Source organism: Olea europaea, unplaced genomic scaffold, assembly GCF_002742605.1.
Source record: "Olea europaea var. sylvestris unplaced genomic scaffold, O_europaea_v1 scaffold203, whole genome shotgun sequence".
In the NCBI taxonomy this organism is placed as follows: Eukaryota; Viridiplantae; Streptophyta; class Magnoliopsida; order Lamiales; family Oleaceae; genus Olea; species Olea europaea.
In genome coordinates this window covers 431,544-455,168 of record NW_019238199.1, presented here as the reverse complement: position 1 = coordinate 455,168, position 23,625 = coordinate 431,544, and the positions used below count along the sequence as shown (strand labels likewise).

At 30.7% G+C, this 23,625-nt stretch overlaps 1 protein-coding gene across 1 annotated transcript in view; it reads right to left on the bottom strand.

Annotated features, from left to right (window-relative positions):
* Nucleotides 1-2,544: 2,544 nt before the first annotated feature.
* The window catches only part of LOC111379762 (NAC transcription factor 25-like), a 43,657-nt gene continuing 22,576 nt past the window's right edge, over nt 2,545-23,625 (bottom strand). The window contains exon 2 of the mRNA XM_023003201.1: nt 2,545-3,603. Coding sequence (XP_022858969.1) covers nt 2,896-3,603 — 708 coding nt within the window. The 3' untranslated portion in view covers nt 2,545-2,895. The remainder of the gene's footprint in view (nt 3,604-23,625) is intronic.

Genomic DNA, 23,625 nt, shown 5'->3' with positions numbered 1-23,625 from the left:
ACAATTAGAAGGCGCACGTGGGAATGCTATTTGATTTACCTAGACCAAAATGGTCTCATGGTGTTGCATGCCACCTTTTGGCTAGCCATTTTGCTTGTTCCTCGTAAATTTTGGGACTTCCTTTAAAATTTCACCTTGGGCAATTTTTGGCCATTTATATACCATTATTTTGTCACTCTTAGGGCAATACTCAGTGGAAGAACACTTAAAAAATATTCAAGGAGAGAAGAATCAAGAAGAAAGACAGAATATCTATCAAAATTTGGGAGTTTGAAAGGAATATTCAGATTTCAATCCCTCATATCTTTAAGAATATATTCGTGGAACGGTTTTCATCCATTATCTTATATTTTTATATTTTCTTCTTCATTTTGCAATGGTTCTTTCTTTGTTTCCTTTTTATGCTTCTATTTCGCAGTGGGCTAAGTGTTTAATGATGGGAGTTATGGTGTAACTCGACCCAAGTTTAATTAATGTCAATAATCATCATTTAATACTTTAATTACTATTGTTATTGTGCATTTATTGTTGTGCTTAAATTTTCATGTATGTGGCCAATAGGTGATTTGTGCAATTATTGAGAAATTGTTGTGTATTCTTGACCAAAATAATTAATGGTGTAGGTAGTTTTAGGAGATAGATATATACTTCGAACCCTAGATGGCCAATTGAGATATGTTCATTACAGATTTAATGTGATTGGTCGGATTTTTATCAACATAAAGATATAGTGGGTAAAACCAATCGATTGAGGTTAAATGCTCTCGAGAAAGGTAATTAAATAAACTTGGAAAGGAGGGAGGGGGGGGGGTCTAACATTGCAACTTGGTAGTTTGCATTTTCGATTTATTGAGCTATTAAAGAAACAATGGTTAAGTGACATCGTAAATTCCAACTCATTTATAAACCAAAATTCCTTCTCTTTCATAATTGTTTTTTTAATAGATCTTCAAATCCATTTTCTTTTCCTTCTCTCATTTAATTAAAATTGAGTAAATAATTGTGTAATTAAAAAAAAAACTCCTTGAGGTTTCGATACTCGGACTTACAAGTCCGTTTTATTACTTGAACGCATCCATGCAATTACGGTATATAATTTTAGCGAACATGTTGTCTAAATTTGCGACCTGTACCATTTTGCTTCCTCCAGCTCTCTAATTTATTATTATTATTATATGATCGTTACAGTATTCGTATGGAAGGAACTACATGCCAAGACTGGAGTTTGACTTAATTATTATGCCGTTATTTAATTTTACTTTTTTCCCGTTATTTAATTTTAATTTTTTAAATACTCCTTTTAAAGTGTTTGATTTATAGATTTGGTTTATTCTTGAAACTATCGTAAGAAGTTTCAATTTATTGCGACTTTAATTTTCCAGTCACTTTAACATCGCAACAAACTACCCAAGCACATACTTCTCTTGACCTTTAACAACTTGATTTGCATTTTATGTTGGAGTATAAGTTGATTTAGGATTCATGTCGGATTGTTGATTAATTTTAATATTGTTAATTGTTTGATAAATTGTTAAATTGTTGAATTTGAGGTTTTAACATTTAGATTTTAAAATGAAACAAAAATGACTTTCTGCCACTAAAGGAAAAATATTGTTATTTTTCTTCACAAGAGCGATAAAATGGATGATGATTTTCTTGCTAAATGTTGATTGTATTATGTATAACAATTAACTTCGAACGAGAATTTATTGTGAATTTAGATTTAGATCTTATTGTAGACAACTTTATGTTATAAAACATCAATGGGAATAATTGTAATAGGTAATGTCTATTATATGACATTTTTTTGCCATTTATGAATATTTTCAAGGTTTGAATTAAGAGGTATATTCACTTGGATGTTGTCAGTATTTCCCTCATTGGATTGGACCGTTAAGTTTGGTAACTGAACCATTAGAGTGTTTGACATTAAAAGGATATTGAAGTTTAATAGTTTGATTGAAACATATTAAAGTTAAGTGACTTAATTGACATTTCACCCAAAACTCAAAGACCAAATCATCCTCCAGTAGGATTTCCTGTAATATTTTCAACCTGGTATCTATCAAAGAAATGAAAAATAGAAAACAACAATGGTTGGATTTCCCATTGTCAACGGTAAATTTCATCCATCATTGAACATTTAACAAAAATTTCAGTTTCGTCATAAAATAAATAAATAAATAAATTGTCTCAATTTAATGAATGAATATCTATTTATTTTCAAATTTTATGAATGTTATCATATTTTATAACAATATGATCACTTAACATCAAGGTTATGATAATGTCTTTAGATTACATGTCTCTCATGGATTATATAAAAATTTTAATCAATCTCGAATGCAACAAAGAGAGCGAAAACTAAAATTGAAGATCGGTGACATAATAAAAGTATATTGACTATAATAGTCAAATGCAGACAAATTAATTAAATTCTAATAATTTCATTAAAATTTTGTTCACAAATAAAAATCACCCCTCATCAAAAGTGAGAGCTTGGAACGACCCCAAACTGTTCTAACTTCGAAATCCCAATAAACAATCATTCTTGTACTGGATGAATAAACTAAAATTACACTAATATCCATCAGTCAATAATATTGAAAATACTCTCTTCAAAATAAATATTGAAAAATGCTAAATTACTCACTCTAATGTTTGGATGAAAAAAACAATTTTCTATCTCAAGTAACAACAAAAATTGATCGATAGATTGGTGCTCATACACCATCCAGCAATTGAACAATTTGAAGTGATATTTAATATTTCCGCAAAATTACATAATTAACAGTTTAAATTCTTAGAAAAATTGCAAAAAATGGCATTCTTCTCTTGATCGAAGATTTTCACATTCTGTCCTCAAGTGCAGATCCAGTAACTTTGCAACCAAATTTACTCACGCCATTCTATTGGAGGAGAAGATAAATAAAAGTCCTCAGTGGAAGCTGCAAAATTACTTGTACTCGAGCCACCCACAACGCCATGTGTTTGTGTAATTGATTGACCAGGTGGGATTGGCGAAGACTCTAATTGGGCATTGGACAAATCACCCAAAAGAGAATCCATTATATTATCATCCAATGGCTGTAGAAAACCAAATAGAGACGAAAAATATGGAGTCGTGATATCCAACAAATCACCATAATCACCATTAATGTGTGTAATAGGTTGATACTGGTCATTGCTTTGAATACTAGTCTCAGGTGGAATCAAAGGATTATACTGATCATTGTTTTGAATACCAGTCTCAGGTGGAATCGAAGGATAATACTGATCACCAGGAATGTGCGCAAAAGGTTGAGGAGATTGAAGAATATTACTTTGCAATTGCATTGCCATTTCTCCATGCGTGTACGTAACAGGTTCATGGACCAACTGATATTGATCGTTAATGCTTGCTTGTGGGTCGGGAAGATAAGCACCATACAAGGACGACTGATCAAAGGCAGGTGCAGGATTGTGATAAAACAATGCTGCAGCCAAATTTGCATCAGGGACATCAGTTTCTTGAATTGGGATCATGTTTCTTTGTGTGTCTTGCTCTACGTTTTTGCTCGATTTTGATGTTCTATAGTAAATTCTACATACGCACTTATCCAACTGCAAAAATATGAAACAAATTCGTGTTACATAAATATAAAAATTTATGAATTGTTTGATAGGTTTAAAAAAAGAACTAAAAAAAAAGGAAAAAACCACCAAGAATTATTGGTTAAAATTTCAATTCATTCCTAACAGTAATATATATGAACTGATCGATTAATATATATTTATAGACACGTACCATCAAGTTTCAATTAAAGAACCTTATATGGGCTTTCAAGCAATTATCCAAACAACAATAATAAACGAACGCAATTATTTAACCAAAGAAGATGAAAACTTTAACATACCGTCTTCTCATCCGGAATCGCATTTGTGGAAGAGCATGCGACGTCCTTCATTTGATGAATCGTAAACTCATGCATTATCCAGTTAGTTTTCGTTCCTTTATTGTTATTATCAGATTTCCTTTCATAATAGACGAGCACCTTTTTCCGTCCAACTTCTTGGCCATTGCTTTGGACAATGATGTCGCCTCCGGTGGCTTTCCAGTAGCCATCAGCTGCTGTTCGGTCCGGCCGACCACCTTTATGATACTTCCTAGTTCTAAAAGTAAAAAAGTAGCTCTCATGTGTTCCATTCGTCCCGCTTTCTGACAATCACATTAATAAATTCCAAAGAACGTAAGTATAAGTGATAATATTAAAAGAACCATCAAGAAACAACGAGAAATAAAGAAACTTACGACAAAGATCATTGGGATGGTACTTGTAGAGATCAACATCTTTTATGGCATCAATCGATATACGTTTATTCAGAATCCTGAGGTTCAAGTAGTGTAACAACTCCTTGTCGGTCGGCTTGAATCGGTAACCGGGCGGAATATTTTCTTCAACATGAAAAGTAGAACCTTCTTGTGCGGCCATGACAACGTGTTTGCCTTTGTCAATTGTTTCTGGAAGTAATGGTAGAATTAAACGCAGAGATATTGTATTGATTAGGAGTATTATATACGGAGAGAGATAGATGGATAGAGTTAGAAGAGGATTACTATTCTGATAGAGTTAGGTCATTACACTTTTCATGCACAATCTCTGTTTATGCGTATAGAATATGATTTCCTGATTGGTTGTTCATATGGAATAATTGTCTGACGTGGAATAGGAAGAACGAAAGGATTTCGGAGGGAAAGAAGTTCTGTTTTTAATACGAGAACTGAAAGAAGGAAAGGAAGAGGAAAGTCCTGATTGGTTGCCAAGGTTTAAATAATAATAATAATAATAATAATAATAATAATAATAATAATAATAAATCAGTCATTAAATAATTCCCATTTCGGTGATAATTATTTGTGATTCGGGGATTTTTTTTTTCAATTATTATTTTATTATTATTTTTTACTGTACTTTAAATCAATTAAATGAAATTAGCAGAATTTGACAGCCCGGGTCTGATTATTTGGGATTCAAGCAATTACCCAAAAAATAATAATAAATAAACACTTTTAATTAATCAATTCTACGTTTTTTTTTTCCGTTCCTCTGTGTATTTAGGATTTAAGTAATGACAGGACAAAAATATTTAGAACTCTAAGATGGGTCTAAAGTCATCTAATGAGTTCTAAATACCGATATCTCAAATTTAATTTTCAAATTTTGAGACTCGATGATTTGATTCTTTATTATTTCTAATTTACTAATCAGTGATTAAGTCAATGTATGGTTTAACTTAATGATAGATTTATAATAAATTTTGATAAAAATTAATCGATGTCCTGAACTTCAATTTTTAACAACTTTTTTAGATAAATTATATGGATACCAAAATTGTCTTTGAGATTAATATATAACACTTCATATTATCTATACATTAATTTTACCATTTCATAAAAACATCTCAGCCTAGAAACATTTTGAATACCACTGCAATTGAATTATTCACTAAAATCAACAAATAATTTTACTGATAAGTATCCTTACTCATTATACCTACTTACCGAATTTTACTATATGATCTAAATTTTAAATTCAAATCTCTATTTGTAAAGGATTCACAAAATCATCAAATTGGTGATCAAGTAATTTAATGCATTAAATCCATAGTAAAATCAACACAGAGAAAAAAAAAACCAAGAATCCTAATTAAAAGCATAAAGGATCCCAATAAGGTCACATTATTGCCCTAACAAGAATTTTAACCATTCATAATAGAGGAAGAAAAAGAAATAACAATAGTGAGGTCTATCACTGGGTTTTGAATTTAGATGTAGAGGAGTAGATGAATTTTGCACCAAGTTCTTCTTTTCGCTCCAAATCTTGATTTCAAACCCTTGAATGATTGTTTTTCTCATTTTAAATTTGCTCTCTAATTCTCTAATTTGTGTTCTTGCTTCTCAATGTGTAGAATCCCCATCTCAAAATGTGAAAAAAAAAATATATTCATAGGTGCTTCCTTCATGTGTAGAAAGTATGGTTTTTATGGCTTCAAAAAGGGCCAAAAATGTATCCTAGACGCACCCAGGTGGCTCCTCAATGCCATGTAGTGGTGCTGCGGTGCCTCGTCTCTATGCCACCTCTCAAGTAGGAAATCAGCACAGCGTTTTCTTTAGTATTTTTATTATAAATTTTCCTCCTGATTTCCTATTGAGGCAATTCAAGTTGGGTTGTAAAACTAACTCAAAAGGCTTTAACTTTGCTTCAAATAGCTATTTTCCGATTCGAATGTTTACTGGGTCAAAAATGAGTTTTAATCTTGAGCTGAAAATTCGGAGCGTACTTAAGCGGTTAAAAAATCAATGCAATGTCCATTTCTTGTTTATATTTCATTCCTTTTGATTTCTAATTGTATCCAATTGACCTATAGCATTCTCAAATCTTCGTCATGAAGTTCAACAAAACTTTTGAGTGTGTAAGTATTGGTCCCCGAAATTTGGATCTCTTACAACTTAGCCATTTTATCCAATTTTGTCAACTTTTTTGCTTATTTCCTTTAATCTCATCAACCTATACCACAACATAAAAAAAAAAAAAAAAAAAACACGTTAAATGCTCTGAAACTCATAAGAATAAGCTAAATATCAAGTTTAGATGGTACCTAAAGTATGAGTGAAATACACCCATCAAAATATAATCAGGAAGTACACCGATTGTATTATTGATATCATATACAGAATGACCATTGTATCTTCAAAATTCATACAAATTACTAATTAAATTATAAATGTCCAGTCGAAATCATCCTTGTATCTTCAAAAACTTATACAACTCACCAGTTAAATTCTAAATACCAAACGAAAAAACTAACCTAACGATCTCTAAAACTATACAAATCGTTGGTAAATTAACTTCCAAATACCCGAGAGAGTAAGATTGCTGAGGATGGTAATGAGGCTGGACTCTGTGGAGTTCGGTTTGAAATAGGGTCCACTCTCATCATTTGAAAAGGAAAATGTTAAAAAAGTATTAGCAGCTAAAATAATAAAAATGGGGGTGAAATCAAAACGGCAAAATTGGGGAACTAAGGAGAGACGGGGAAGCGGATGAGGCAATGGATAGAAGAATCTTTGCATTTAGGGAGAAAATTGGGATAGAAGAAGAGAAGTACATGGAAGCAATGGATTCCATATGGGTGGTTGGATTTTTGTGTATAAATTTCAATATTTGTTGATACGTGGAGAATCGATGGACATGGTCCAATTTGTATTCGATCGAATTTTCGGGGTTTTAATAAGTGGAACCATTGGGTCCAAATTTAATTATACAACCGTTCGGGTTTTATTTTATTTGATTCAATTCGGTTCGATTCCATTTAGTCCAGGGCTCCATACAATACTTAAATTTTTGAATATCTAAAATACAACTACATTAATTCAACTAATGATAATTTTAATCTCAATTCTTATAAAATAATGTAGTCTAATCTTATATATGTTTTGCACCTCTCTTTGTTGAGTGTTTCATAGATTTGATTGTTAGAATCATGTGAAGAGAAATGTAACGAGCTCACAATGATAAAGAGAGGCATAGTCGGGCTTCCAATTTGATTGCTCCAGAAATATGGAAACGACCCTATGGTAAAATGATAGATATTGGTAAAACTTATGTCAATTTGATTAAATTGGGTTTGGGGTGGAAATTAGAAATATGAAAATCATATTTAGGTTTTGGGTTAAATTAATTTGTTAGCAAATTTATTTAGATAAAAATAAAATAATTTGGCTTATTTAATATAAATAAATTACAAAATTAGAAAGATTTGGTATTTATTTGGTTCTTTGGTTCTTGGTCTATAGTTTCTCGATTCAGATACATATTCGAGTACTTAACTTAATTCAATCCTGTTTGAGTCGGATCTGGTTCGGTCCAACTCGGTTTGAAAGTTTTATCCAATCATAACGTGGAGTTCCAAAAATTCAAAATGGAGGCTATGGAGAATAACGAAAATAGAGGTTTTCGCAACGAGATAGATTTGTTTTCCAATTTTTGCTGTCCAATTTGCTAACCACTAATTATTCTACATTAAAATCTCACATATTTTTAGGTATAAGGTGTAGTTAGAGAAATATTGAACATATTAATTTAAAATGATGTGTCAATAATTATTTGAATATACGACAAATTGGTAAACAAAAAATTGGACAAATGATCTCAAACTCTTTTGCAACAGGGTTGGGTGGTTGTGGGTTGTGGCTGTGAAAATAATTGGGAATTGGATACTTTAGAGAGAATGGAAAAGTTGGTGGGAAGGGAAAATTCGAAAGGGTGGGAAAATCAAATGAGAATAAAAATTGGTCGGTCAAATTTTGCTTTTAATTTTAGAATTTATTAAACTAATTATATATATATTAATTATAAAATCTCAAAAGCTCATGTTTGTAATTCAAATATTTGCTTCAAAAATATTTTTTATTTAGTAAAAGACTTGGATCAAGATGTTATTCTTGGTACTCCTTTTATTGTTCAAATTTATCCTTTTAAAGCTGATTATAAAGGATTAATTACAAAAATTTTTGGAAAGAAAATTCATTTTGAATTTTCAAATTCCCCTTCTTATAAAGATGTTAATTCTTTAAAGGAAGCTGCAATTTCAAAAATTATTCATAATATCAATCTAAAAAGAAATCATGTTCAGTTTCGCAAAGAAGAAATTTCTTTTCAAAAAACTGAAAAAAAGATTAGAAGAAGATTCTTCTATCAAAAATCAAATTTCAAATTTACAAAAGAAAATTGAACAAGAAATTTGTTCAACCATTCCAAATGCTTTTTGGGATAGGAAAAAACATATTGTTTCTCTTCCTTACAATTCTGATTTTCATGAATCCAATATTCCTACAAAATCTTGTCCTATTCAAATGAAAAAAGAATTACTTGATTTTTGTATCAAGGAAATCAATGATCTACTTGAGAATAATTTAATTCGTCCAAGTAAGTCTCCATGGAGTTGTTCTGCATTTTATGTTAACAATTCTGCTGAAATCGAAAGAGGTGTTCCATGCCTTGTTATCAATTATAAACCACTCAATGCTGCTCTTCAATGGATTCGATATCCAATTCCTCAGAAGAAAGATCTTCTGAATCGTCTTTCAAAAGCTATCATCTTCTCAAAATTTGATATGAAGTCAGGATTCTGGCAAGTTCAAATTAAAGAAGAAGATAGATATAAAACTGCATTTAATGTTCCTTTTGGTCAATACGAATGGAATGTTATGCCTTTTGGTCTCAAAAATGCTCCTTGTGAATTTCAAAATATCATGAATGATATTTTTAATTCATTCTCAGATTTCATTATTTTTTACATTGATGATGTTCTCATTTTTTCAAAATCTATTGAACAACACTTCAAGCATATTCATACATTCATATATGTTATCAAGAAAAATGGTTTAGCAGTTTCTGCTAAAAAGATTGTTTTGTTTCAAACAAAAATTCGTTTTCTTGATCATATTATTCAAAATTCTTCAATTATTCCAATTCAAAGAAGTCTTGATTTCACTGACAAATTTTCAGAAGAAATTAAAGAAAAAATAAGTTTGCAACGTTTTTTAGGTTGTGTCAATTATGTGGCTGATTTTGTCAAAGACATCCGTCAAATCTGTGCCCCATTATTCAAAAGATTACAAAATAACCCTGACCCATGGAATCACGAGTGTACGCATGCAGTTCAAAAGGTGAAAAAGTTGGTCAAAAATATTCCCTGTCTTTCAATCCTTGGTCCCACAGCCTCAATTATCTTCGAAACAGACGCCTCAAACATTGGATTCGGTGGTGTGTTAAAACAATTACCCCTAGGATCGTCAAAAGAACAGTTAGTCAGATTTCATAGTGGAGTCTGGTCTGGACCTCAAATCAACTATTCAACTATCAAAAAAGAGATTCTTTCAATAGTTCTCTGTATCTCAAAATTTCAAGATGATTTGATCAATAAAAAATTTATTTTAAAAATAGATTGCAAAGTCTCAAAAGATGTTTTACAAAAAGATGTAAAAAATCTTGTTTCCAAATAAATCTTTGCAAGATAGCAGGCAATTTTGTCCTGATTTGATTTCAAAATTCTATATATTCATGGAAAATCAAACTTCTTGGCAGATTTCCTCACAAGAGAATTCATTCAAAAGAGTGAGAAAAATGAGTTAGGCTAAGAAAGTTGAAGAAGAAGAGGATTCTCAAAATCCTTTTCAAACTAAGACTTCAAGAAAGAAGAAAGGCTCTATTCCTTTCTTTGAAGATCCCCCAAAGGATCAAAAGGAAGCTTCATCTTCCTAAAATACGCTCTCAACTTTTATCAAAAAACCTGATCAAAATAAACTCAAGCAAAAAGCTGAGTCCTCAACCCCTTCAAACTTCAAAAAAGCCGTCCAAAGTTCCGGCAAACTTCCCCAAATTAACCCTCCAAACTCTTTCAAATATTTCACTAAGATTCTTTCCGACTGTGTTCTTACAATGGAAAGTTCTTGGATCAATAGATATGGCGGTCTTGATGATTGCCTTGAAAGTATTCTTCCAGAAAATTTTTGGTTCATGCCTTCAAATATTCAAAAAACCAGAGATTATTATGAAACCATTCTTCTTTTGACTGGTTCTGCAATTATTACTCTTACTCCTGAACCAAGAGATAAATCAAAAATCATGTTTTCAAAAATTTCAATTACAAGAATTCTGTCTTATGAAGACTGGGGACAGAATCCTTGGGAAGAAAAGAGACTTCGTCTCTCAAAAACATTTTTTACTTGTCAAGAAACTTTCAATTATTTTGATTACCAGAATGCTTGGTATAAGGTTCTTCTTTTTAGACCTGTTACTCATTCTTGGTTCATTATTTTTAATCAAAATTGTAACCCTCATTTTCCAAGTTGGTTTCAAAATTGGTTTCAGTACCATGGAATTGAAGAACAAATTTTACCCAGTCTAGTTCTTCAAGGTTATGACTACTTCAAAAGAGAGGCAAAATCCTTTCTTAAGCCTCAAGAAAATCTTTTGTTTCAATTTGCTTTCAATATGAAAGTGTCATGGATTTTCTGTTGGGATTTTTTCTATTATGAAAATCTTCAAGATATGTTCTCAACCCACAAAATTACAAGAAGATTCAAGATCAAATGGTGGGCAAAATTCAAAGAAACAAATTGTTGCCCAAAAGCAGTTCAATCATGGATTCAAGAACAACAAAATTTAGGTGTACCTAAATTTTCAAAGAAAGAACAAGAAGATCAAGCTGATTTTTTGACTGAAAAACAAAGAATCATTGCAATGTTATCAAAATGTAAAGATCCTAAAGAATTGTTAGAAATTTATGATCAAATTTCTAAACAAGGATCTTCAAAAACAAATGAATCTGATCAAGATGAAGAATCTCAATACTCTCAAGAGACCGACAATGGTGATGACTTAGTTGATCTAGGTGATGACTACACCAAGTATCTTGCTCAAAAAAAGGCTGCTAAAGCTTCAAAGAAAACTTCAAAATGACTATATGGACCCAGTTTTCTCGACGAATTAAGAAAATTTAGGGTCTACAAATCAAGAGAGATTTTGCTTAATCTCTGTCCAATTCAAAATCAGCGGTCCAACATTTGTCAAGATTCCCATCAACTTTGTGTCAGACATCAAATCCTACTTTAATAAAGAAAAAAGAATATCTTTATTAAAGAAAGTCAAAAATTGGAAACTTTTGACTAAAGTTGATGCTGCTTTTCAAGATGCCTCATTATGATGTCATCCACTTCTTTTCTTCAAGATTCTTTCTCTCAAATGAAAGAAATTTCAAATCCGGACTTCATTATAAAAAGAGTTCAAGATTTCATTTCAAGGCAGAGCGAATTCAGCAAGAAAAAGTTTTACTTTTCTTTGTAATTTGTTCTCTCAAATACCTTTCAATTATCATTGTAATATTTTAATCTTCTTCAATTTTCAATAAAATTATCTATTTTCATAAATTTTTGTTCTTCTATTTCATCTCCTATTCCACAGGGTCTTTAATGGTATCAGAGCCATAAGTAAATAAGTGAGATTAGTTTAATCTTACACGATAGGCACTGTTCAAAATAGGTGAGTTTGGTTTTACCCTAGATGTCTGCTGAATAGACGTTGGTCAGCCCTGTAGACGTTGGTCACCCGTATAGGTGGTCCCGTTTGTAGGCTTGGTAAGAACCCGATTTATCCTATTTTACTGTTTTATTGTGTAATTTTAATTTGATTTCATTTCTTCAATTATGTCTTCGGTTTCTAACTGGCTAAGGAGATCTAGGTCTAGAAATAGATCACAAAATCAAAATGAAAATAGTTCAAATGTTTATCAAAATGAAGAAGAAGTTGACAATGCATCAAATTTATCTGCATCTGCATCAAATGATTTCAATTCAAATGAACTTCAAATTGCAAAAATTGAACAACAACTTCAAAATTGGACTATTCCAAAGATAGATAAACATTCTATCTATGAAATAGGAAAATTTGACTTTACTCAAAATTATGTTATCAAAACTTTTGAACGAACCGTTTCAATTAATAGTTCAAATGCATTTATTAATTTATTTTCAAAAGAATCAATTGAATCTCATAGAAAGAGATTTAAATATCTTCATGTTGGTTTAGTTCAAATTGCTTTTAAACCTTTGTTTAGACTTGGTTTAGACATTCCAATTTTAATTACTCTTAGAGATAAGAGACATCTCAATTTCAAAAACTCTCTACTTTCATTACTTGAATCAAATTTTAAAAGTGGTCTAGTTTTTTCAAACTGTTACCCAAATTTCTCAATAAAACTCTTAGATGGAGCAATTTTAAATGCTCTAAATCTTCATATTCAAACTCGAAATCTTGAGTTTGATAGTCGTTCAAATGCCTTTGCTGTTATTTACAGAATCTATTACAAACTCATGAATACTCAACTCAATATTGGTGCTCTTAGATCTTCTCCAAAAGAAGAAAGTCTTTTGGTTGAAGTCAATCCTTTTCATTCAAGTGTTGAAATTCCTAAAAGAATTCCCTGGAATCTTCAATCCAGAAATTTAGAATAGAATTTTGATAATATTCAAGCTCCAACTCCAGCTCAAACAAATTCTATTCCAAATAAAATTTTAACTTTTTCTGATGGAAAAGCTAAGGTTATCTTCCAAGGATCTTCATCTAGAATTCCAAGATCTAACTCTTCTAGATCTTCTAGATCTGAAGAAAGAACTAAGAATTCTTTTCAACCTTCAAGAAATTCTACCTCATCATCTTTCAAAGGAGTAGATTTCACTCCTATCATTCCAAATCCTTTTTATCAACCTAAAGAAAAAGAAGAAGAAACTGAGCAACCAGAGTCTCCTACTTTTTCTGATATGGTTCCTCCTTCAAATTCTGATCTTGATCATCAATGTAATGTAATTTCTTCTGAAATTGATAGAAAAAAAGAGTTTAAATATGATCAAGATATTCATGTTAAAAATTTTCGAAAAATTTTTAGACGACAATTTTCTTCAAAAGTAAAAGAACAATGCTGGGAAGATTATTTTGAAACTTCTACAGAATTAAGTTTTTATGATTGGATTCAAATTAAAGTTTTTGGAAAACAACCAGAAAAATTTCAAGTTTTCACTACAAAAACATCTTCAAAATCATGGAAAACTCCTGACGGAAATACATTCCAATCTATACATCCTCCTTTATAAGATATCTCATTTACCCATGGTAAAACTGAAATCCTTGCATCTCCGCTCAAACGTGTTCCAAATTCTAAAGAACGACTTGATGAATCTCAAGTTGTTGCTAAAGATATCAAATATTCAAGCTCAGAACAATTTTACAAATATTGTTCTTCAATCTGTTTGTTCTCAACTCAACCGTATAGAATCAAATTTTGAATCTGAAACTTTTACTGTTCCAAAAGATTCTTTCAAAGAATATCGTGACAGTAAAAGTAAAGATAAGAATATTTCAAAACCATCTTCATCATCTCCGATTTTCAAAAATGATGATATTATTCCTACTTTTGGAAAATCTTCACAATCTCTTTCAACAGAAAATGAAGTTCTTTCAGAACTTGTCAATCAATTGAAAAATTTTCATGTTTCAAAAAACATCAATACTATAGATTTTGATGAAATTGAAAATCAATTTGTTGATAAAAAATTTTATCAGATCAATAAACTCAGAAATTCTGATTATCAAAATCTTCCAAAATTCTATCCTCGTCCTTCATTTCCAGATCAACTTTTCGACGAAAAGTTACCTGCTCAAAGACCATATGATGGTTCTTCCGGTGTGGAATGGAACATTGACGGTCTTACTGAACAACAAATCATCAATCTTTTAGGACAAATGACTATTTGTTACAAAACCTTCTTGGCAAAAGGAGCTACAAGGCTTCAAGCTACAAATAATATTGTTCTTGGATTCACAGGACAGCTTGGTCAATGGTGGGAGAATTACCTCTCATCTACTTCAAAAAATATTATTTTTTCTGCTGTCAAACGTGATGAAAATAATAGTATTATTACAAATGAAAATGGAGAACCAATCAACGATAGCTATCCTGTACTTGGATTAGCTATTATCAAACATTTTATCGGTACTCCAGAAAACTATATTCAATTTCAAAACGATATTCTTATGAATTTAAGATGTCCAAAACTTCAAGATTTTCGATGGTATAAAGATATGTTTTTAACACGTATCATGCAAAGAGAAGATTGTCAACAATCTTTTTGGAAAGAAAAATTTATTTCAGGACTTCCAAAACTTTTTGCTGAAAAAGTAAAAAATTCAATTTTAGAAGAAAACAATGATCTTCAAAATCTTACTTATGGTGAAATCATTAATTTCATTAATAAGGAAGCTCTCAATTTATGTAATGATTTAAAACTTAAATCTAAATTGAAAGCAGAAAAGGCTCAAACTCAAAATGAGTTAAGATCATTCTGCGAACAATATGGATTTGAGAAAATTTTACCTCCTTCTTCAAGAACAAGAAAAACTCTTCATAAGAAAAGATTTTCAAAAAGAAAATATTATCCTGAAGAAAATTTTCATAAAAAGAAATTTTCAAAAAGAAAACAATTTTCTAAAAGAAAAATTTAAAAGTTACATGTTGGAAATGTAACAAAACTGGTCATTATTCTAATAGATGCCCTCTCAAAGAAAAAATTAGTACTCTTCAAGTTGATGAAGATACTAAAACTCAACTTCGCAATCTTATTCAATCTAGTTCTGATAATGAGTCTAACTCTGAATTAGAACAAGTTTTTCTCAATCAAGAAGACTTTGACTTTGAATCTACTCAAAATTCTAATTCTTGTACTTCTTCAATTGATAAAGAAATTTGTGGTTGTAAAACTATAAATGTCTTAACATGAGAAGAAGAAATCATTCAAAATATCATTGATAGGATTGATAATCCTAAACTCAAAGATAAATTTTCATCCCTGCTTTCTTCCTCTACATCAAAAGAAAATTTTGATGATATCAATCTTACAAATATTCTTCGTCGTGCTCAAAAGGAATTTTCAAAAGGTTTTAAACCCTCAATTCCTGATCTTCAAGTTGAAGTTAAGGAAATGAAATCTCAAATTTCAAAACTTGAAAAACATGTTCAAGATATTCGTATGGAAGTAGTTTGTCTTAAAGCAAAAGACTTAACCAACGAATATTATTCTCAAAACAAAGGAAAATCCAAAGTTTCTTCAAAAACTCCTTCAATCATTCTCATCATTCTGAATCGTCTTTATCTTATTTTTCATCTACTTCAAAATTTCCTCAAACTGAAGAAGAAAAGATTAATGTTATTAATCGAATTCAACTTCAGAAATGGTACTGCAATATGACTATTGTAGTCAACAAAGAATTCAAATTTACTACTTTTTGTTTTAATTGATTCAGGTGATGATCAAAATTGTATTAAGGAAGGACTTATCCCTACAAAATATTTTGAGAAAACTACTGAACGCCTTTATGGTGCTAGTGATAAAAAACTCAATATTAATTACAAAATCTCAAAAGCTCATGTTTGTAATTCAAATATTTGCTTCAAAAATGTTTTTTATTTAGTAAAAGACTTGGATCAAGATGTTATTCTTTGTACTCCTTTTATTGTTCAAATTTATCCTTTTAAAGCTGATTATAAAGGATTAACTACAAAAATTTTTGGAAAGAAAATTCATTTTGAATTTTCAAATCCCCCTTCTTATAAAGATGTTAATTCTTTAAAGGAAGCTGCAATTTCAAAAACTATTCATAATATCAATCTAAAAAGAAATATATATATATTATTTTTTTTAATTCGTAAAGAATATTTTAAATAATTAATAATCATTTTATTTTATTGTTTATTAATCATTTTAACATTTATCTAAATTTTAATGTTTAATAGATCGTATCAAATGCAATCCAGAAGATTCCTTCATAGATTCGATTTAAAATTACGATCCTAAATGTTTTGGTTACATATAGTTATGACATCAAATCCTTATGTTATCTAAAAATAGGAAGGTATATTTTATTGTACTTCAGTTTATCAAATTCGTTTTTCCTTTTTTCTGAGTCTTTTATTGTACTTCGTTTTTTTTTAATTCTTTTGAATTTAATTCCAAGTTTTTTAAAGATACTATCTGTACAAAAATTAAAAATAACTTTATCTAAATAGTTAAATAAGATTTATTCTACGATACTATCTATGTTGTGTAATTAAGATTTTGAGACTCGTTATTTTATGGGAAAATTGCAGCAGCAGCGGTACCAAACGTTTAGTTTATTAGCAGACTTTGTTCAAACCTTTAGTTTGTGCCAGCGAAGGTCCCAAACCTTTCATAAATATGTAGGCGAAGTCCAAATGGATGGAATCCATCTATTTCACCGTTAGTTGACCAAAGAACTGACTTTGACTCCAATTTTGACCATATTAGTAAGGGCAAAATAGTAACTTGCATATTATCCCATTAATTAAATAAGTTAAATAGATAAACCATAAATAAAAAAATGAAAGAAAGAAAATGTGGGCATCGTCTTCTTCCCCCCTCCCCCCCCAACAATCCAAATTGCAACAGACCATCGTCAGCGGTGCCGTCCGCCATCCACCGGCCACCACCAGCCCCCACTCCAACCTTCTTTCTCCAACTCAACACCACATCCCCACTCTCGCTTCCACCTCCTCCTCCATCCCACCCAAAAGCTTGATTCTTGTCCAATTTTTCCTTTTATTTATTCTGATTTTTTCCATTTTAATCCAAATATTCTGCCGTGCATGGTAAGAGATTAACTGATAGATCTTCATTTTGGGTTGGGTTTTGATAAATTTGAACAATAGGTTCTTGTTGGGCTTTAAGTCTTGAGAATTGGTTGTTATTAAAATGGTATAAAATTTGGAATATTTGGTGTTTTTGTTATAATGCCGGAAGTGGGTTTAGGGTTGGTGGTAAAGCCAGAAGTGGGTTGGTGGTGTCGAGATTCGGGATTCAGGTGAGGAGTAATGTCGGAAGTGGGTTGGGGGTAAAGTGATGCGGGAGTCGTCGGTGGTTTGGATAATAGGTTCATTTCCGGGACGGTGGTTCGGGATGGGATGGGGTGGGGTGGTTGAAGAAGACAACCCTTTTTTTAATTTTTTTTCTTAGATTTTTTATTTTTTGATTTTTTCTTGATTTTTTGATTTTTTTCAATTTATTTAATATGGTAATGATCAAGTTACCATTTTATCCTTTCCAATTTAGTCAAAAATAGGTCAACATTTACTTTTCTTGGTCAATTAACGGTCAAATGGATGCATCCATTTGGACTCCCGATGCATATTTTTGAAAGGTTTGAGACAGTGGGTGGCACAGATTAAAAGTTTGGACAAAGTCTGCTAATAAACGAAATATTTGGTACCTCGACTGCAATTTTCCCTTATTTTATTGAAAACTTCGAAAACATGTACCTAACGTTTGCATTTCGAAAACTTAAGAATTTTATGATTGACTAATTGTATGATTTATTAATTAAATATAAGATTTTATAATTTTCGATATTTGATATATATTATTATTTTAATTATTAAATACTAAAAATGATTAAAAATTCAAAATAATATAAAAAATAAAAAAAACAATTTTTTACCTCTAAACCTCGTCTAGACTCGTTTAAACTTGTAAAGTTTGAAACTTTGACTCCATGCCTAACCACACTTTACGTTGTTTAGAACACTAATCAATTATGACCTATAAAATTTTTAATTTGTGATTGTAAAATTATTTGTGACCTATAAAATTTTTAAATTGAGACTCAGAAATAATTTGCAAATGATAAATTCGATAATTTGTTATCAAATTGAATAAAATTATGAACTTAGATGTATTTTTAATCAATTAATTCATAAATAAAATTTAATTAATATATGATTTTTCAAATTTTAAACTTTATTTTTTAATATTGAAATTGATCATACTTAATCTCTTAGATATAAAATTCGTAAATGAATAAATGTCTTAAATGTAGTCTATATCCCACATTTTGCCAATTTAGTTCGCTGGCCCGTCTCAACTTGCAAAACCAATTTCGGTTTTCATTTTTTGACCCAATTGCAATTTTGTTTGGGGTACTTACAAAAGTACCCTATATTTTTGGGTTGTTTTGAAAAAAATATTATAAACTTGGATTAAATGGTAATTACCTTAAATTGAACGTAAAATATACGTTTAAAACCTAAACTCACGTCAATCTTCATAAATCAGCCTCCAGTGTGCAAATATCAAAAGAAAATTGAAAGGAAAAAGAGGAAATCTTACACAAATACATAAACAAAGTTTGTTCATTCTTCAAATCGAGAAAACCATCCACAAAAACATTGAAAAATCTGAAAAAAAAAGTCGAGCAGATCAGCAACGAAAACACAAAAAAAATTACAGGTATTTCTATGTTTTGGATTCAATGATTATAGCTCATTATCCATCTCGTTTTTGTTTGAATTAACATTTATGAAAATAAAATCGTTGAAGTTGAGTGGATTGTGTATGAAAAATTAGTTTTGAATCAATTACATTGATGCTTGCAAGATGTTTGATAAAAAGATAATGTGAAAAAGTGGCATTCTATCACTTTTTTCAAAAAAAAAACTCACAGCATTTCTTTTAAGCAATTAGCTAGGTATGCACGTGTGAGTTTTTGGAAATTTGAACGTACATAATCAAACCCTATTTTCTGGTAATACACATGAGAAAGAAAACTTTAAACCAATTGCATTGATGCTTGCCATGTGTTTGCTCAAAGAAGAAGGTGAGAAAGTGGCATTTTGTCACTTTTCTTAGAAAAAGTGACATTTTTGTGACTTTTTTCCAAAACAGTCACCATTTATCATTGGAGCAATTAATCGGATGCATACATTTGTTTTTTTGAAAGTTTGAATATTCCAATTCATACCTTATTTTTTGGTAATACATATGAAAAAGAAAACTTTGAATCGACTACATGGATGCTTGCAAGATGTTTGATCATGAAGAGTGACATTCTGTCACCTTTCTAAAAAAAGTGACATTTGTTACATTTATACAAGAACAGTCACCCTTTATCATTGGAACAATTAACCGGATGCATACATGTGCTTTTTTGAAAGTTTAAACATGCCAATTCATGCCCTCTTATGTGAGAATACATATGAAAATGAAAATTTTGAATCAATTACATGGATGCACATGGAGAGGGTGACATTCTGTCACTTTTCATAAAAAAAAAAGTGACATTGTGTGACCTTTCTCCAATTCAGTCACACTTTATCATTGGAGCAATTAACCGGATATATACGTGTGCTTTTCTGAAAGTTTAAACATACCAATTCATACTCTATTTTCTAGTACTACATATGAAAAAAAAAACTTTGAATCCACTACATGAATGCATGTAATGTGTTTGCTCATGTAATCCACTATCACTTTTTCCCAAAAAAAAAGTGACATTGTGTCACTTTTCTCCGAAAAAGTGGCATTCTGTCACTTTTTTCCAAAAATAGTTAAGCATTTTGAAATTATTAAGATACATATTCAAGCCCTGTTTTCTAGTAATAAACATGAAAAAAAAAACTTTGAATCAAGTACATTGATGCATGCATGGTGTTTGATGAAGGAGAATGTGAAAAATTAACATGCTGTCACTTTTTTCAGAAAAAGTTACAGAATCACTTTTTGGCCAAATAACTAGATGCATATTACTCGGTCACTTAAAAAAAAAAAAACAAAACTCACACAATCTCTTTGTAATATTTTTGTAGGTATGGATAAAATCAATGTCTTCATTTGTTATGGAGGCAAGTGGACACAAGATAATGAGTACACAAGTGACAAAATGACAAGAATTGTTGTCTCGATGGATTGCACGTACAACCACCTTGAGTGCATGATATGTTCTGTGATGAAAGTAAGTGCATCAACTCAGAAAGTAAAAATATAATATAGAGTGAAGAAAAACCTGCCTTTAATGGAGATTTCAGATGATATTTCACTAACGTTTTATTTGGAGTTGAAGAGAAAGGATAAAGATCTTGCAAGCTTTCCATTGTGCATAGATGTGACAACGGTATCAAAAAGTCACTAAACTGAATTTGTTAATAATATACAATGTTTGGAGGCTGTCAATTATGCAAAAAATGATATGCGACAATAGCAGTTTTGCGAAGCTGTAACTGATAATTCTGTGACATCAGCTCAAAAATTAACTAGTATGGAAGAAATTGCGATTGATGTATACAATAGTATCTCGGAAGTTGGAGAAACAACGAATGAAGGAGGAAGTGATATCATTTCAATGGTCACTATGGATGGAATTTCAAACGATAAAGTGTTCAAGAACAAGACATTGGTTAAGAGAAGTATTTCGATATATGCGATACACAATAACTTTCAATTCAAGGTAAGTAAGTTGGACAAGAAAGAGTATGTGTTGAAATGTATTGATGATAAGTGTAAATGGACTTTTAGAGCTTCAAGACTTGGTGGAACCGATATGTTCAAGGTAAGGTATATAAAAAATGTCCATATATGCTCAAATAACATTATTTTGGGAGATCATCGTCAAGCAACCAGCTCAATAGTAGGAGAATTCATCATGTACAAGTATATCTCAACAAAAACAACATACACTCCTGCAGACATTATAAGTGACATGATGAATACCTATGGAGTGTCAATGAGCTATGAGAAAGCTTGGAGATCTAAGGAGAAAGCATTGGAATTAGTGAGAGGAGATCCTACAGAGTCATATGAAAAGCTTCCGGAATACTTGTACATGATAGAACAAACAAATCCTGGATCATTTACAAAAATTGAGACATATCAGGACAACAAATTCAAGTACCTCTTCATGGCATTAGGAGCATCTATTCAAGGGTGGAAGTATTGTAGACCAGTTATAGTGTTAGATGCTACATTCTTAAAAGGCAACTATGGCGGAACACTATTCACTGCATGTACGCAAGATGCCAACAACAGTATCTTTATATTAGCATTTGGAGTTGGTGATTTAGAAACCAATGATTCTTGGGAGTGGTTCTTAAGTATGTTAAAAGAAGCATATGGTGAGCGAGAAGGTTTGTGTATAATCTCAAATGGACATGCAAGCATAAAAAATGCAATTCACAAAGTGTATGAGAATGCAATGCACGGATTATGTTTCTATCACTTACTAAAGAACTTGAAGTCTTCTTTTGGTGGGAAAAAAAGGGGAAAGAATATTGCAGAACATTTCAATAGGGCTGTAAGAGCATATTCTAAGACTGATTTTGAGTTCCATATGAAACAACTTGATGAAATCAATACAGGAATTCGATCACATTTGGTATATTTTTATTGTTAACTTCTATAATAATTGATGTCACTTTTTGTTTAAAAAGTGACATTCTGTCACTTCTCGACCAAAGGGTGACAGAACATCACTTTTTTTGTTAATAGTGACATGATATGTCACATTTTGTTTGAAAAATTTGTATGTGTTGATACTTTTTATTAAAAGTGAGTTTAAACAAAAAGTGACATTCTGTCACTTTTCAACCAAAGAGTGACAGAATGCCACTTTTTTGTTAATAGTGACATGATGTCAATTTTTGTTTAAAAAGTTTGTATGTGTTGAAAGTGAGTCCAAAACATGATAGAAAGTCACTTTTTCTATTAATATTTTGAATTTTCTTTGTGCAGAAAGATATTGGTTATGAGAAATGGTCGAGGGCTTACATGACAAACAACATATTTTCTACAATGACTTCAAATATAGTTGAATCGGTAAATTCGTAACAAAAGCAATGAAAGGTTGTCCAATAGAGCCTTTATTGGAATCATTAAGATATTTGTTACAAGAATGGTTTGTGAAGCATATAAATAATGCATGAGCAACCTTCACAATACTTGCCACCAAGCAAGAGAAAAAACTAAGAGAAAATTCTGTGGAGTCAAAGAAAATGAAGGTAAAAAGTTATAAACTTGCTGTTTTGTTATTGCACATCAAGATTTCTATTGTAACATGATTTGTATCCTCTATTCATATTGAATTTTCACTTTAAATCTTCCTTTCATATAAAATAGTGACAAATTTATTGATAGATTATTTTGTTATATTATGCACATAGGTATCAACTTCAAGTTCAATATTGTACCAAGTTAATGATGGTTGTGCCTCATATTTGGTGAACATGGAAGAAAGAACATGCACATGCAACCTCTTCCAAGTGGACAAGATTCCATGTGCACATGCACTTGCGATTATTGCAAAGATAAAGGAGGATTCATATTCATATTGTTCCGTATTTTATACAACAAAAATGTATATTCAAACATATAGTGCATCAATTTTTTCACTAGGAGATCATAATGAGTGGAATGTACCAGATGAGGTAAGAGCAAGAATAATCTTGCCTCCTAACCCAAAAAGAAAATCTGGATGACCTAAAGAAAAAAGAATACTATCAAAAGGAGAGAAAACTCAAAGCGCAAAATGTGGAAGATGTGGGAATTATGGTCACAATCATAGATCATGTCAAAATCTGCCAAATGTGAAAAAGAAACCACAAAAGAAAAGGAAGTTTGAAGATATATGAAACTAGATTATTTGATATTTTTTGTTTTGTTCGTTTTTCAATTCAAATATTCTAAGAATTGTAAAAATACCTCAAGCTAAATGTCGATTTTGAAATTTATTGTATATGTGAATTTGTTAGAAAAAAGTGACAGTAGAAATTGATGGATTTTGTTAAAAAATTCTTTGTTGTAAGTATGTGCATGTGGCAATGTATTCATACTCCATTAATATTGGATCCACATTTGGTTAATTGACAAGTGACATTATGTCACTTTTTTGACATACAAGAAACTATTGTCTTTAAAGCTATAGTCAGGCAACATATTGTTAAAAAGGTGACATTATTTCTTCCTCCATCGGTATTGTAAGTGTGTTTAAAACTCCACAAATAATGCTGCTTTTGTTAAAAAAATAAGTGACATTGTTAAAAAAAGTGACATTATGTCACTTTTCTGTCGAAAAAGTAACATTATGTCACTTTTCTGTCGAAAAAGTGACATTTGTGTTTAAGTTATTGTTAAAAATGTGACATTATTCCTTGACATTGCAAGTGTGTTCAAAATTCGACAAATAATACTGC